At 39.9% G+C, this 17,865-nt stretch overlaps 1 protein-coding gene across 1 annotated transcript in view; it reads right to left on the minus strand.

The window, feature by feature from the left end:
- Positions 1-17,865, minus strand: part of tenm1 (teneurin transmembrane protein 1) — a 182,420-nt gene that overhangs the window by 54,805 nt on the left and 109,750 nt on the right. Inside the window, exons 15-21 of the mRNA XM_075480990.1 lie at positions 13,693-13,927; positions 12,353-12,472; positions 11,991-12,252; positions 10,135-10,420; positions 4,036-4,179; positions 3,008-3,260; positions 2,286-2,306 (exon numbers count right to left, since the gene is read on the minus strand). Coding sequence (XP_075337105.1) covers positions 2,286-2,306; positions 3,008-3,260; positions 4,036-4,179; positions 10,135-10,420; positions 11,991-12,252; positions 12,353-12,472; positions 13,693-13,927 — 1,321 coding nt within the window. The remainder of the gene's footprint in view (positions 1-2,285; positions 2,307-3,007; positions 3,261-4,035; positions 4,180-10,134; positions 10,421-11,990; positions 12,253-12,352; positions 12,473-13,692; positions 13,928-17,865) is intronic.

A 17,865-nucleotide genomic window follows, 5' to 3' on the forward strand; every position in this document is an offset into this window, starting at 1 on the left:
CTTCTAAATGTGTCATTCAAATTGATCTCAGACTAGAAATGATCGTATCATTATTCATATAAATATATAGATAAAGTAGATGTTACAGTAGGGATTGCTGCTGTTTAAAATGATCTATTCAAGTTTGAATTTGTACAACATAAAAACATAATTTCCAGAAGAGTTAAAACATTTTCAAATGTGCCATAAAAAATTGTCTGAATCTGTATTTCACAGGCGCCAGTCCAGGGAAATATGTTTCAGCCTCTTCAGTGACCAATTTCTTTTTTATTTGGAAAACTCAACTCAAAATATGTTGAGAGAGGCCAACAAAGACCGAAAAGGTTATAGAATATACAAGTAACATTGTAGAAAATTCTAAAATCAACAGATTAATTGGTGACTGCTGAGGGTGAGGGTGCCAGGATTAGGTATAAAAGGGAATTCCACTAAAGGCTTAGTCTTCCTAAGCAACGGTGCAATGTGGCTTACCACTTTGTGCCAAATTATGTCAGAGAATCATCAATAAGCTCCAAAAAAAAAACTCAATCTAAGATTGCAAAGAATTTGGCTTTTTTGACATCTATACATCAAAGTATTGTGAAGAAAAAAAAAATCACAGAGAAATTTCTGGGTGAACGCCAAGGAAGTTATGCCACAAGGGGAGAAAATGTGAGGTGTGGTTTCATGGACAGAGAGTGTGTGTGCTAGATCTGTCTCCTATTCAAAATGTAGGAACATCATGAAGAGAAGAATCAGACAACAACAATCATCTTGTATTCAGCAAGAAAGCACACATATCCCTCTTTCAGAAATCCAACATATAGTGTCTTCAGTTCCCAAACAATTCAGTCAAGAGACAGGGTGATTTCTTTTCTTTTTACTGTGTTGTTGGCATCAAATTTTAAATCTAGCAACATTTTCTGAATAAAATCAAGTTGGTTAGTGAAGAAAATTAAAAATAATTTCCTTGAACTCGTCTCTGTTATATAATATATAATTATATTATAAGGACATTACATACTTAAACTGCAACCACATTTAGAAAATGTCCTAACTTTAATGAAAATGGGCTTTGTAAATTGGTGGACATTAGAAATTGAACCAATTTAAATGTTTTGCAAAAAGAGCAAAATGACCATTTATCCATCACAATTTCAACTGTTCCATTTTTTAGTAAGCTATTTTAAGCTTTTATCCGGCCATGTGTGCCTAAACAGATAATATACAGTAGACTCATTCATTTAATAAATTGGACTCTCTATTTCATTTCATCTATTCAAACCATTTATCCACTCTGAGCTGATTTAACAGTTGAACTGTTTTACCTTCTCGACTTGCTTGTCATTCTCAGGAGCCGTAGCTGAATCAATACGTAATTTTGTCCCCAAATCAAAACTAATTTCTGTTTGTTGAAAAATATTTGAGCTTCTCCATAATCTTTCCACTTATATCCTGGCAGCTGCAGAGGTACCCTGCTGAGGTAGAAGTGCCCCCAGTTGGGAAACACTGGCTCAGGCTTTAAAGTAGGAAATTAGCTACACAAGTTTGCTTATTTATATTTGCACTTTGCGTGCAGACACACGGACAAATCCGTCTCTTCAGTGCGGGAGTAAACACACTGTATGGTGTTCATCTACACATGGCCTGAAACCTTGGCGCGGTGGAGATACGATATCTTTAAAAATCCTCTGTGTTTTGTAATCGGATAAACCCTTTCACTCACACACACACACACACACACACAGCGCACAAACAATCATGTTGATGTAGCCCAACATCGCAGCACACATGCAGAAAAACACACAAACACCAATACATATATACACACACAAACCCTATAACATCTGTCTAATCTTCTGTCAAACATGGCGTAAAAAGCTCATACCATCATCAACGCTCGGGGCCAGGGATCATGGATCATGGATCATGGATCATGGCAAAGCCAATACTGGCCTTGCGCTGTTAGTTTGGCTCAGAAAGTGCGCCAAAACGATGCATCCAGACTTTCATTAATCCTCTATAAAAAATGAAATCCTTGACATTTTGGCTGATTTCCCGTTTACAAATATAATATTGCCTGGTGGAAATTTAAATGAGGATTTGATAGACGTGACTGTGAGTGTGGATTCTGGCTGTGGGGAAGTCAGGTCAATGCAATTTGCAGAAAACACGCCAAAGTTAAAGTGCTGAAAGGCTTTTTGCAACACGTCCAGTGTTCACTCTTGATAAGTCTCTGTGTTCGGGTGTGTTTTTGTGTGTGATTGTACAAACATATGAGGGAGGTGGTAATGAGGAGTTCTCACCTGTGTCTTGTGTCCCGGTTCCTGATGATAAGCCATTCAGGGGTGTTTGAAAAGAAGAAAAGAGACGGTAACAACAATTATTTGCGATGTTAAACAGAGCCCCTCAAATCTTCATAGGCTACCATGAGCTCATTTTCTCCCCATGAAGTGGGATTGGGTTTGATTTAGATGGTTGTTTTGTTTCACATTAAATATTAACCTAAACAGGAAGCTTTTTGGCATTTTCCCCCAGAGGATGAGGAAGTATCAAATAAAGACACAACAAGTAAACCAAATATAATAGAGATACAATAATGACAGCAAATGACAGAGTAAAGTTACATAAGAACAACCCTCCACAGGACAAATGACTCTGCAATCCCATCGAGATCCTACGCTTGAGAAAATAAAGAAATACAGAATGTCATGCCTGCAGCACAGTAGGAGATATCATCTTCATAATCCACAGAAAAAAAAAGTTTCTTTGTTTCACAGCAAAGCTTCTCTCTCTTCCTAAAGAGGTATGTTAGAGCCTGTGATGTCTGAACCTCACACGCTTTGCCTTTGCATAAAAACAAACTTCAGAGCATTCTACTGAGATCAAACAGATGCCAACCAGAACTAATGCAGTGCAAACTCGTGTAAACTGAGCTAATTTTGTTGTACATGTACGCAATTCCACCGTTTCTCAATGTGGGAGATCTCTGTAACACAAGCACACCCAATAAGCACATGACTCTCACTTCAGTTCCAGTATGGTCCGGGTGTATCCGTCAGGGTGGACCCTGCGGATGAAGTTGAAGTCCCCAACGTAGAGGGAGCCGTCAGGGCCGCTGGCCAGTGCCACAGGGGCAAACAGCATCATGTCCCTAGCTGCGCCACTGCAGCTTGGGCCGCAGGGCACGCTGCGGTAGAAACCATTCCCCATAACAGTGTTGATGACAGGGGGCTGCTGGGAGAGGAAGACGTTTTCCCCATTTCCTTTGTGAAGGATTCCTAAGGAGAAAAGCCTCCAGTCAGTTCTCAGGAAGTAATACAATTCTTGGAAACTTACCAGAGTTTAACAGTCCGGGGTAACTTCATATGTCAGATTTTATTTGTGTTTTGTTTCTCAATTTCAAACTCTAGGTTTACATCAGTAAATGGGAAATTGCTGACATTAACATTAACAATAACATTAACATTAACATTAACATTAACATTAACATTGTAGTTTAATGACAGTGGTTGAGTTAGTTGACGACAGTCAGTAAAATCTGAAATAACCAAACATACAAGGACCACAATAAGTTAACTAAACACTCAATGTTAACTCTTAAGAAATAATAATTCAGGCTGTTTCCCACAAACTATAAATCTGGTTGTTATTTATGATGTAACTGAGTCACCAGGACTCCCACATTTCTGTTAGCCTTACATTAAGGACTGGAAACAAGCCTCGACTTTCTCCTAAATTCTTGTGGACATTTTCTTAACTAAGCAGCCATTTATAAACTCCTTTGAAATAAAGTAAAACTAATTAAATGTTGTAGCACTGTGATAGTTATTTGTTTCAAAGTCAGAGGGAACAAAACATCCGAACACAGTATTCAGTGGAATTCAGTTCAAGTTAGTGCAAATCAATTTGTTCCTTTGAAAATCCAGCCAGCCTCCAAGTGCCAAAAAAAAAAACAGCAAGAAAAAAAACCAAACAACCCAGTTACAAGCCCAAAAAATGTAAACAAGTATTTTCCATGTGAGATTAATTTGCTCCGTGTGTGTATGTACCCACCGCTGCGTATGTTGAGGGCGTGGTGTTTATCCAGAGACCATGCTCCAAGGTTGGAGGGGACCAGTTCAAATCCTTGCATCAGAGCTGTCCTCCTCTCCCAGTGGATGATGCCAGGACATGACTCATACTCATAACCGACAGATACTGAAAGGCAAACACAAAAAACACAAAGGTGGGCTTCATTTTTGAGAAATAACATGTAATAACAATGGGCTTTACTGTAGAACTGCTTTTCCCTCGTGGGGTTTGACAGAGCCTGACGGCTACATTTTACACACATTTCCTCACAAATTTATTGCATTGAGCGCTGAGATAGATGAAAGCCCCGTAACGAGACCTCATCAGTGTGTGTTTTTGAGAAAGATCAGCGAGGAGTGGAGGCGTAATCAGGACAAGCCCATCTTCATGAAGGAGCCCTAGAATTAGCTGCTTGGCCTCTTAGTTGTAATGACACGCTGTGCAGCTTCCCACTGCAACTAACAACCATCAACAGCTTTTCTTTTCTTTCTTTTTTTTCCCTGACTTGGCAGGGATAACTACGGTTCAGCAGTAATTTACCACTTGAAATGTGTTTTATGTCAACAGGTAACAAAGCAATAGGGTCTGTTGAAAACATGTAAACATACAAACATTAATTTGAGACAGCAGATCATCCCAAACACACACACACATAAAAGCATTCAGATCCATGCATGACGGTATCAGCAATTTTCACATGAGAAAGAAGCATTTATTTAATTCTCTTCTTAAATACAATGATAAGTTCTTTAAGGCATTTCATATTAGGCTACCTTATTATGTCATTTATCTTTTTTTTATTTGTTATTTGCATACTTTGACAGATAGATGGCTGATCGTAAGGTCTCTGAATACAGACATTGTACACATGAAACACATCAGTCACTTAAAAGTAACTTTACTGATGATTTTTTTATTTTATTTAATCTAATTTATGAATTAGATTGCAAAACTCTGGGAGAATAAGTGGTTAAAATGACCCTATGTCTAGCAGCCATAATGATAAAAATCTTCTGACAATAAAGTATTTTTTTTGTACAACAGCACTGTCACTTTTGTTTTGAATCTCTTTTCTGGTCACTTAGGGGCACAACAGCAAGATGTTAACATGAATGTGGCTTACATCAGTGTTCTTAAGGTTAACCTTTTCACGAAGCAGGAGGAACATCCAACAGACAAATGGCCACCTTGAAATTTATTTTGAGTCGTCACCTAAAAAGTCCAACATTTCACTGTCTTTATTATCAAAAAAAAATTTTTTCTTGATAAAGTGGGGTTTTGTCAAATATGGGCAGTTAGTAGACAGCCACCAGAACGCTCTCAGTTCGGAGAATAAGGGAAAAGTTTTGACTGGGAGCTCAGCTAAGAGCAACTTAGAACAGGGCCACGGAAGCACTTATCTTTGCTTAGATGGCGTTCGGTCTTTCCCAGGATTTGTACTAGTTTTTACTGTCTTGCAGTTGGAATTTTGAGATTAGATGGATGAAATCAGTCCCAGCTGATCAGCTGTAGGATGCCAGCTACTGCACATGCGCTCCATGTAGAGACATGCATGTTTGTCGGTTTAGAAATTAGAGATAAAGTAAACAATTATAAAAATTTAAACCTTCATATATAGTCTTAGCTCAAACTACTTTGAATTTTTGTAGGTTTGTGATGTTTTAGATGGCAAAAAATTTACTTTTTTAGTGCCCCCCTATAAGTAGCTGTTAGCTTAGCCTCCCAATTCTTCCCTGCTTCTCCAAAGTGAGTGCTCTGACCGCTGTCAACTGCAGATAAGACACTTACCATTCATAACTAATGGGGTTGTGTGAAGTACTGCTCATACTTCAAAGAACCAATACTTTAAAAAAAAAAAAAATAATAAATTATCAACAGTTCCAAAGCTAGACGCAAACTTTTTTTATGGACACGTTTGAAAGAATCAAAGACTGTAAAATAGATGGTAAAATGTACAGCTCAGGAGAACTGAAAAGTCGATTACTATTAGAGACCCAGTGCTGTAGCCCTACTTTCGTAAAGAAAAAACATCCAATTAAAAATTATTCTAAGTAATGTAAAAAGGCTTTTACTGGACAACAGACAGGTAACAAATTGAAGGAAAAACCAGCCTAAACTGTTTTTGTATGGGGTTGGGTCAACATGTGGCATCAGAACAACATCATTACATGACCTGATTCTTCATGTTCGCCAATTATACTGGCAAAGGCTTCTGGATTCTTGTGAGAATCGTGAAATCACAATTACAGGAGAATCTGTGAGGTTGTTTATAACAAACAATCTGGCATGTTATGTTCTCCAATAGGTGTTCCAGTCTATTTAGAGGCTCTTTGTGCCCTTTGAATGGGAGCCCTGTCATGGTGGAAAAGATCAGACTTTTATCATAGGACAGAAGTAATGGCTCGGATCGTTTTGATTTGCAGTGATTCTTTCCACTAAAGAGAAGAGTGGACCCAAAGCATGTCTGAAAAAGGTGCTCCATAACGCAACAAGACCCTTGGAACCCATTAATGTCAATGGCATTTGTCACCCATCTGTAACCTTTCACTGTGGATGAGTTAATTGAAAAGCAACATTGCATCTCTGACACATAACCAATGTTTTTAAATATCATAACCGCTTTATTTTTAAGGTGATGTTGGTGGCGTACTATGCAATTAAAACAGCAGGAGTCTTATACTGTCAACTTAATAACTTTTTAAAATGACATAGCACTGCTTAAATGAAAATAATGATACACCGTAGAGTGATGACAGCTTGACAAGCCTGACAGAAAAGCCGCAGAGGAACAGTTGTCGCCGCCAATCACCATTGGCACTGATCTCTCTTAACTTACTTCACTGTAGACCCACGAGTCTGTGAAGTGATGGGAGCTCAGGGGAAAATGGGGAGCAAAGTCAGCACAAAGACCAATTGAGAGTGTGGAATATTTAAAGGGGTGTGCACGTTAAGCACAAACTCAGGAGATTCCCTTTCGCACAGAGAGAAACTCTAAGCAGACACACAGGCCAAACTTAAATCTCCCACTCAGAGTGCAGAATCGATACAGTGATTGGGGAGGGAAAATAATGGGTAATTTGGAACGCTGGGGATTCTGAGGGAGAAAAAGAAACCTTATACAGCCGGACAAAAGTTTGTCATCCAGGAACTATCATTAAGGATCGTTCAAAGGGTCCATTTGTTTCAATTTTGGGTGTCTTAAGCTCTGTTAAATTTGTAATCTTGTTTTTGAAGGACAGAAAAAAGGCATAATAAAGAGGCATAATCAACGCTTGTCAGGGATGCTTGGCTGAATAGATTTTACACCACATTTTTTTTCTGTGTTGTTCGGTGTTGTTAGACCCTCACAGTCACATTGCCTCATCCTTGAAGAACTATTTCATGCCCTGGAAACCAGTTTATCCTTGTGAAAATCTATCAGAAATTACCATAAATACTTTGTCCTGTTTAAAAAAAAAAAAAAAAAAATACATATATATATATATATATATATATATATATATATAAAATAAAGTGATTTAATCTGAGGCACAGGGCTTTTCCAGGACAAAGGGGACAAAGCAATCTCGAAGGAAAGGTGTCATTGTTTGGAGAACAGCTCCACAACCAAATATTGCTCAGGCTATATTACAAGAAACAATACAGCACACCGAGACACACTCTCACAAACAATACACATGCACAACATAGTCCATAAATGCACACTCAATATCTCACAGGTGAAAGCTTTCATTCCCCGCTGCAAACGCCTCAGGCAATGTGTTCACCCCAGCAAACAGAGCATGATCTCCTTTTCTTCTGCTCTCGCTAGCAAACCGTGAGCATGGGTGTGTGTATATACATGTGCAACGGTCGGTGTACGTGTGCGTGAACGTGTTTGTCTGTGTCCTTTATGCCAACAAGGCAGAAGGAAGTATAGAGAGGGGAGGATCGGGGGAAAACACGGATAGAGAGGAGAGAACAACAGAGGGCAGAGGAAAACACGGGCGAGGCAACACGGAAGATCAGAGGGAATGGAGGAAATAACAAGCGAGGAAGAGGAGAAAAGTCCCGGGCAGGACGGAAAAACAGGAAGCACTGCAAGAGCGGGGGGGTTAAAGGAACTGGGTAAAGAGGGCAAAATGGTCCTGTAAAGCAGGATAAATAAATAAAAACAAGATCATTTGAGTTGTGAAAAGGTGGAAGATGAGACTGAGCTGGAGCAGATGAAATGCAGCTCTAACAGATAAGGAGAAGAGAGGCTGGATCAGGAGGCGGGGAGAGAAGGCCCAGGGATGGAAAGATGCAATCATTGTTGAGAGACCCTACACTTGAGTGGACAAAGCCTCTGGTAAGCCCGATGTCAGTGCTTATATGAGGCTCAGTCTTGCAGCTGCACTGTTTGTCTACATTCTTCACGGACACAGATAGTGGAAATATTAGCCTTCAATATAAGTTCAGTGGTTTAAGCTTTACTAAAGTCCTTTATGTCCCTAGAGGCAAATCAAAATAGTTGATTTATATTGAGTATAGAGTATGTAGGGTATGTTCTCTCAGAATACAGTCCATTTACACAATGGGGGCTTTGTATGAAGAATATGTTTCAGTCCTAATATTGATTTATTATTAATTTTACTTTAAAGAATGAGTTTTTATTCATAACCCTAACCAGGGGATGTTATCAGCGTAACCCAACGCTGTGATGGAGTATTATCCCATTTTGTTGTGTTGGTATGCCACCAAGGCAAGCAGCAAAATGGAGTCCATTAAGGTGATAGTGTCATTGTAAAAACAATGTCTGTTAAATCTAACCATTCTAACCCCAACCAAGTGAAGGTATTACTCAAATTCAACCAAGGAGTGACCAAAATGTGTAACTAAAGTGTTGTCATGTTATTGACCAAACGTAACCCTGAAGAGAAAATCAAGCACTCGATAAGTCCCTCCTTCTTCCAAAGAGAAACTTGTGACCTGTTAAAGGAAACGCTTGAGAATGACGTTTCACTCCTATCTGGAAACGCTCATTCAAGTTGTATTGTCCTTCTGCCTGTAGGAACGGTAGTTTCGAAGAGTTTACTCCCCTATGGGTCCTATTTAAGTCTGAGGACAAACAGCCCATTTGGTCGTTTTGACCGGAGGATTTCTTGTATATTTCCACAGAATGGAAAAGACACCGGGGAAAGACACAGAGACAAAAGTTACTTTATTCCCCTTTCATGGGAAAACTTCCATGCTTACCTTTGAATTTTGTAAGCATAAATTTCCCAATTGGGGTAGCTCTCAAAATCATAGATGACATCTGTACTCGCAGTCAATCTACAGTATAAATTTAGAGCCTCCCATCCTTCCAATGCCCACTCTCTGAACAACACTAGCCCTCCATGCTGTCAGTGAGAGCTGTTGCTCGTGGAGCAGTGCTGCAGAGTCTAAACTACTTTTTCATCCTTTTCCACGCTTCGCTTCTCGCCACATTTATTACAACCTCTGAATTTCTTTCTGATATTTTAATTCCGGAGGACACTTTCTTGCATTCTGCTAAATCAGCAGTTGTCACACTATTATTAAAGGAACTAAACCAAGTACTGCAATAATTATTCATTATCAGGCAATGTCCAATCCTTCTTTTCTTAGCAGGAGACTGTTCATTTACAACTGGTTGATTATGTACTGAATGCTCAATCACTCACACAATGACTTCCAATCAGGCTCTAATGCAAACCACTGCACAGTCTATCACAGACAGAAGAGTTCATGGGGATGATGAGGGATATTCTTTTGTGATGCTGTTGGATTTGAGCACTGGGTTGATAACTCTTGATCAAATCATGCAACTGATTAAAATGTTGCCTATCTATCTATCTATCTATCTATCTATCTATCTATCTATCTATCTATCTATCTATCTATCTATCTATCTATCTATCTATCTATCTATCTATCTATCTATCTATCTATCTATCTATCTATCTATCTATCTATCTATCAATAAATGAGGGGGAACAAATACCCTTATACGGGTGACCCTTTGATTATTTTTCTCCCTTAAAGAAAGAAAAAAAGAAAATATTTATGATAAGGATCATTTATCAATATTCCACCTACCAGTTGCGTGAGTCAGGCCCCAAACCTCCTGGCCATAAACATCAGTCTTGTTCCAGATCAGCTTGTGCACCAGGCCAGGCCCAGCAGGATACCACCGCTGGTATAACCTTCCTTGGACAGATGCGCGGACGTGCACCTTTGAAAGACCACCCAGAGGGGAGACAGGAGATGAAGGAGAAGGAGGTGTGATGAGGATTCGCAGCAGCGAGAGGTAGCCTGCAGCACGGGTGCTCAGGTAGTTCAGCTTCACGAAAGCTCCCGGGATTGAAACCTCCTCCTGAACCGCCTGGGGAGAGCAAGATGGAGAACAGAGTGAGAAATACTAACGTAATAAAAGCTATTGCCAGGCTCAGGAAAAAAAAAAAAAACACACATTGCAATAAGTATGTGTCTGCCATGTTTTCATTGACTTCTTTGAGAAATCTTTTTTAAGAAATTGAATAGAGTTTCTACCAAAGGTGTCTGTCAGTCTGCTTTTATTTGGGTTATACCCAGGAAATGTAAAAAAGGTTGCTTTCATATCTTATTAAAGAAAGACAAAAAGTAAAAAAAAAAGGCTCATGATAACCAACAAACAAGTTGCTTCACTGCCAGCCATCTTTCTGTTGGCTGAAATCACATGCTGTTTGGGTCACTTCTTCTGTAAGATTTGCATCAATAATCTGAAAGCTCTGATTTATTTCACAAGTGAACACTTGGCTTGAACATAGGTCCTTTTTTTCATCTATTCTCTTGCTGCCTCTACATCCTGAGGTGTTGATCAACAGGTTCACACGTTGCTTCACTCCCCTCGATCTTTGCTGATTCTCTAAAAATAGCTTGAATTTTACTGTGTGTGTTCATATACAAATATGTGATAAGTTCAGGGTTAAGTTTGAGGTTTGTTCAATATCTTGGGAGTTATTTTGGAAGTTAAATGTATAATGATCAGTCTGACCTCCACGTCTGACTTTCAGACACCTAATTTGCTTATGTGGCGGGAAAGTGCATGGATGTAGTGCACATTTGCATTTTACTTGTTTGCATGATGCAAATATGAAATGAGCTAAATTTGCAAAATCCTGTGTGACTGGGCTGGTTTGTTGCTGAGCTGTTACAAGTTGCATCTCGGAGTCATTCTCACTTACTGCCATCTGCACACACTTGACACTATATTGCCACATTTTCTGCAGGTTTCCACTGGTGACTGTCTTAGCAGCTGTGGGATGAAACAGAGGAGTCGTGACCGACTTTGACGATCTCACTTTTCCTGCATCACCACGGGGCTGACAATTTAGTTTTTTTGTGAAATGTCTCAACAGCTGTGAATGAAATTTAAATTCACATTCACCCAGAAAATGAATCCTATTGACTTTAAAGACCATAGAGTTTTCTTCTGGAACCACTGGCAAGTTGAAATGTGTGATTTTTTTTTTAAAAATGGAAAGGCTTGAATAATTTTGAATGCAATGATATGAAAATACATTTGCACATGCAAATTCACTCCCAGGGTGCACGGCAATAACTTCATTATTCATTTCGGTCTGATTTACTTCTTAGGGAATCATTTTCTGAGTTCATCAGGTGACTGCTTATCTTAAAAAAAAATTAGAAAAATAGTTCCATTTTGTTCAAAGGGAAATCTAGTGTCTTGTCAACAGCAAAGTCTAAAACCAAAAAGATATTTGAACCAAAGATCCTAATATTAAAGAGGCTGGATCCAGGTAAATTAGCTATTTTTTTTCTTTTAATAGTATCAATATTATTGATTCATTGTTTCAGCTCTATTCCTATTGGCTTGTTTAATGCTGCATAGCATCTCAGCACACTGACTGTGGCAAAGCACCAGCATCCCACCGCCCGAGAGTGGATTGTACCTGTAGCTCGGGCACAGCTGGCCCCTTCTCTGCACATGCTCCTGTGTATCTGGGAAGTGGGTAGGGCAGGACCAGTGGATACGGACTCAGAACACTCCTGATTTCACATTTAGGAGATTGAGCTTCCTCTCTGGACATGGTCACCTGATCCAGAACCAGGAAGTTGTTGTGCGGGGTCCAGACAGTGCGCGTTTGCGGGAGGAAGGGCGGGCGCTGGAACATGAGGGTTACAGACGTAGCACCAAAAGTCACCAAGTCAAAACTAGAGATTAAAAAAGAGAGCAAAGGCAAAATGAGTAAGTTTGAAAGAGGAGGGGGATAACATATGCAAATTGCTATGCATTTTCAGTTTTTTTTACTACCTTCCATCCTGCCTACTGATTGTGTACCCATACTCGGGATGCTGTGGGAAGGTGATGTTGACTCCGACCAGAGGAGAGCCATCCTGCAGAGCAACGCTGCCTCGAATCACAGCCACCCGACTGCCAAAACATAGACGGTAAGTGGAGAGAGAGAGGAGAAACCGAGATAAACAAAGACAGAGAGAGATGACAGCTTTACAATAACAGAGAACATAATCATTGTTCGAAGGAAGCGGCATATTGTGATGCACTAGCCAAATGACCTTGTGAGAAGAAAAAGCAGCTGCATTTATTCTGCTCAGTACAATTCTCTTCTTTAGCTCAGGGAAATCTGCCAGAGATTGCTGGGATACAAGCCATAAATATAGCTTCACCCACAGTAAAACCTTTCAACACCTAGTCATATAAAAAACAAAACTTTCATATCGTGTTTATATTACTGCAGACAGAAAGTGACACCTGCAGCAAAAAGTTGCTCTCCAAATAGGCCTTAAGCTATCAGAGGAATCTCTATTTTATGTGAAATACACTGCTTAAATCTGGAATAAAAACTGCCCTGGTCAAATGAAGACAGATTTAGAAAGACACATGTGCTACACAGACAAACACGCACACACACACACACACACAAAATCATTGATGGGAGGATATCTATTACTCCAGAAAAAGCATAAATGAAGGATGGTGAGGTTTCTGCGGGTGGCTGCATTGCCCCGTTTGTTACTCCTGTCCTGAAAGCTGCCATCGATTTCCCCTCTGAAAAAACAGCCACATAATTAATTTATTTGTTTATTCTACAAGGGACTGCACTTTGCCATTTTTCAGAGAGGCATCCCCTTTTTTGTTTTTTCGAAACCAAACTTTCTAGGTCATCACAGTGCTGGTGAGATGTATTTCCACTCTTAGATGGCAGTGAGAGGGCTGTGAAAAATTAATGGTGACACCTTCACAACCCGGTGTAACTGAATGACACATTAAGCATTCATATGTAGCAAACATAAACTCGGTAGTCACTGCCTGACACTGATACTGGAGGACAGAACAATGTGCTGCAGAGTGACGGCTAATCTCTGGGGCAACGCAGATCACTGAGATGTATGCAAAGGCATGTGGACACGTGAAAAGCCTCATTCACATGCAAACACGCACGCACATTCTCATTAAATAAATAATCGGGAACGGACGTTGTAACTCATTAATACAGATATATTTGCTCCATTATCTACTATTCGTGTCTTTCAACAAACTGCACAGCAAGACAACTCAAGGACAGAGACGCTCGAAACAAATGCATAAAACACACCCAGAGCCAGGCGCACAAAGAGTAAACAAATGGATACCTGGTATCAAAGGGCACGTCTCCGGGGAGAGTGTGTGTGGCCGCCTTGCCAAGGAGAAAGCGTATGCGGCGGTAAAAGCTCTGAGTGTGTATGCTGCTGGGAGCAGGGGGCGCGGCTGGGGGCAGCAGGTTCTGCTGCAGCAGGGCCAGTGGGTCGGCCGAGCCGTGACACAGCGGGTCAGAGCCGCAGCTCAGCTGCTCACAACAGTCGGGATCAACACAGTCCATCAGGCCGTCTGAAAAAAAATACACATTAAAAATGTACCAAATAAAAACCCATTTAATCTTAATATAGGTTAGACAGTAACATCTTTATTATGCAAAATAAATTAAGGCTTCAACAGATTGAGTGACTAAGAGCTCATTTGTATTCCAAAGGCCAAGATAATTTATATCAGGGGTTTTCAAAGTCAGAGACCGAGACCCCCTTTGGGGTTGTTTTGCGTGTCTTTGTGGTAATTTTTTCTGGTTGTTTTGTGTCCGTTGAAGGTTGCTCAGAGACTGCGATTGTTTGGTCTGTGTTTGTGGTTGTTTAGTGTCCATTTGGGAAAACCCAGTAAAATTCCTTCAACTCTAATGTGTCTATCAGCTGCGTCCTTTCAATCAAATCTCACAGTCTGGGCTGTCTACTTTTGATAAGTAAATCCAGCCATCGGACCATTTTCTATGCCCGCTTAATCCCACTCAGGGTCGCGGGGGAGCTGGAGCCTATCATAGCTTCCATTGGGTAAGAGGCTAATAAACCCTGGATGGGTCGCCACCCCATAACTAAAATAATATTTCATCACTTCCATTCACCAAGCCTCCCCTGGAACTGTTTGGAGCCCTCCTGGGGAAGCCTGCCTCCCAGTTTGAATATTGCTTACATATGTTTTATATCCAGTGGCCATTGAGAAGGCACAATGGAACCTCAAATGTCACAACAGAATTAACATCGCTGACCAATGACAAACTCTACTGCAGTAATGCAGCCACAATAATGAACTGCGGATGCATCATCATTATCGCAAGTATTAATCAAACGGTATTCATTAGGGGCCATCAGCATACAATTACAACTTTCATTGCTATAAATATGCCTCAAATGCCCAGCATTATTTAAATGTGATCCATAATGTCTGACAAAAACAATGAGCCACAGATACAAACCAAGAAAGAAGGTAATAGGAGCCAGGCTGGCATTCGTGTTTCCTGTTTCTGAAAAGGCAGCAAACAGTGCTGACATTTAAATGCATCTGACCACCGAGCAGAGAGCTAAAGGCCAACAATATTCTATTATAACCTCCCCCTACGAAGGAAGCGCAGTACAATGGCTGATTTCCATATGAGTAACTATGTGAACTTAAAGGCACACTATTTATTGAATCTCAAATATCATAATTTTCAAAAGAATATACCCTCCTGTAACTTGTAATGCCAAAAGTAGCACGTTAAAAATGCAGGCTTTACACAAATGATATACATTCTAAATATGCACGTACGTTAGATGTCACCGCTTATAAATGCAGAATAATTTTTTTCTTTTTCAAGTGGAAGCACAAAATATTTCTTCCTTCCGTCCTCTCTTGGAGAAATAATTGAAAATCTCACTTCAAAGTTCCTCTTTACTCTCTGATTACTCGAGATAGAATCTCTCCATCTCTGTCTATCTTCAGAGACAATAAAAGACCACGACAGAAGAGGGCTATGAGAGCTGACAGTATATCTGCCAATTAAGGGAGAGGGCTGAATTGCATTGTAGAAAATGATGGTATTTGAAAAGCTGCGCACAGAGGTGGAAGCAAAGAAAGAGATGTTCTAAATGTTCTCTGTGAGACTTTGTCAGCAAGTCATGCTTTAACATAATCAAAACTGAAATGAATGCATTGATTCATCCAACTCAGACATTTGAGCGAGTTTACAAATAGATGGTATTTTGGATGTCCCAAAGAAACAACAGAAGAAGAAAAGAAAATAATCAAATTTTGTGCATCCCTAGTTTATGGCTGCATTTAAAAACGATGCATTCATATCCCGAGCATTAGATTCTGGCAAATTGATGTGCACATTTAAAAAGGATTGTACTATTGATATTGTCGTTATTATTGTATTTTATGCCGGCTTCTGCCAGCCAGCTAAGACAATAGGAGAAAGATTAATCCGCTACAGGAGGCTTGGTTTCTCAGAAAATAGGTTAAAAAAGTGTGTGCGTGTGTCAGTATCTGCCTCAGCAATCAGCCACAATGAGTGGAAATTTTTAAAATATCATCACAAACCCAATATTATGCAGCTCTGATATACAGTATAAGATACAGTTTTATATCAAAATCATTTCTCCATGTATTGCCATGCATTTTTAATGCCTCTCGCTCGGCTTCCATCTGCTCACCACCCAAACCTTGACTCGACCTTCTCGTTCATACAAACAAAATGACATTTTAACTCAGATCAACACATATGTATCAAAGACATAGTCGGGCAGTTTTGTATTGCACTGCTTGACTCATACAAGGAATGTTTTTGTATTCAAAGCAACAGTGCCTGAAATATCCTGTCTGATAGTTCATGAAGGAATCACAAAACACTGCAGGTTTGTCATTCCTTAAGCAGCCACGACTAAACATGGAGATTAAACTTTCACCGAATGGAGAAATTTTTAAATCCAGGTCAAAAACATTTCTTTTCTCATGTGTCTATGCATGAAATCTGCATGGTACATTTGAATTTATCTAGAATGTTGCTTGTTTTTAATCATTTTAATTCATTTTAATTATTTCATTTGTTTCTCTTTATGTTCTTTTATGTATTTTTAATGCTTCTTCCACTCCCCGCTGCAATGCTTTTATTTCATGTAAAGCACTTTGAATTGTTTTGTACATGAAATGTACACGGTGTCCAACGTATCATTACTACCTGGAGGGATGGTGGTGAGCCATCATCTTTGAGGAAACGTGTGGTCACAAGATAACTCAAATCATCGTGAATGTTGGAGGGGGAGGAGGTAAATTCCAAGTATTATGGCTGTGTAGTCTTAAGGAAACCACAGTGAGGTAAAAAAATTGAAAAATAAAAAGTGGATTGCATATAGACACACAGTGATTATTGTGTCATGCCCAGAGCTAAGGATGCTCCTTCAAAATGCCAGCGTTTGATTTGGTTTGGCTTTGCTCTGTACAGTGCCAGTGACTCATTTTTTAACCCATCCTTGACCTTTCAACAGCCAAAGCAACAAATCCCAGTCAGGAAAACTGGTGTTTGGGCAGCAACAAATACAAGTTTCCAACTACCAAAATAAGAAAAATCAAGCATAGACTGCGTAGCATCTAGTCTGCATTTTCTATGACAAGAGGAAGAAAAAAACAGGGCTTCAATATGGACATGAGGTCATTATTCTTCTCATTTTTCTGCCATTTCATGTTTAAATATCACCAGTCTGCATTTGATGCTGCCCTTTGCACGTAGAGTGGCATTCACATTTGCCATTTGCCACTCTTCATAGACAGCATTGGCAACTGTGTTTATTAATGCTCTTCATGTTTTAATATGTACAGCTCTGCTTGAGAAGAGGTTAGTTTAGACTTATTGCAGACCTGACAAAGCTCAACGGCCAAGGAAGATATTAAACAGCTGCTTTTACTTGCTGAGTAGTATTCGCTATGAGTGGTGCACTGACATGCACTGGTGGAGTGCTCCTTTAAAAGCTGTCAAAATGACACACTGAGAATTTGTGACTAAATTAACACTTAACGCTATTAATACACGAGCAGTTAATTTATTCCTTTCACTGTCCTTCATAGTCAAATACAGCAGATCAAACGCACATTAGTTACAAAAGATATACTGTGAGCTGTGGAACATAATCTATTAAAGCACAGAAATATAACTAACAGCGCCACCGCGGCTGGCAGGGCAAGGCCCTGCTCCGACTCGTTTCCCCCTGCTCAGCCCCTATTTTACAGACCACAAGACGTGTTTTATTGCGTGGCTCTCCGGTCGTAATCCAGAAAAAGGGCCCATGACTCGTGTTTTGAGCAGCCGTCAACACTGACACTTTGAAGTGCTGCCTGAGTCAGTCACGCAGCTTTAGTAAACAATGTGCAGGGAAAAAAACGGCTACTTTGTCGCTATCTGAGCCCTGCACCAATAAAAGGCTGTGTTTGAGGTTTCCTGCTGCTACAGATTCAAACACCTCTTG

This window comes from Odontesthes bonariensis, chromosome 13 (genome assembly GCF_027942865.1).
Source record: "Odontesthes bonariensis isolate fOdoBon6 chromosome 13, fOdoBon6.hap1, whole genome shotgun sequence".
NCBI classification, from domain to species: Eukaryota; Metazoa; Chordata; class Actinopteri; order Atheriniformes; family Atherinopsidae; genus Odontesthes; species Odontesthes bonariensis.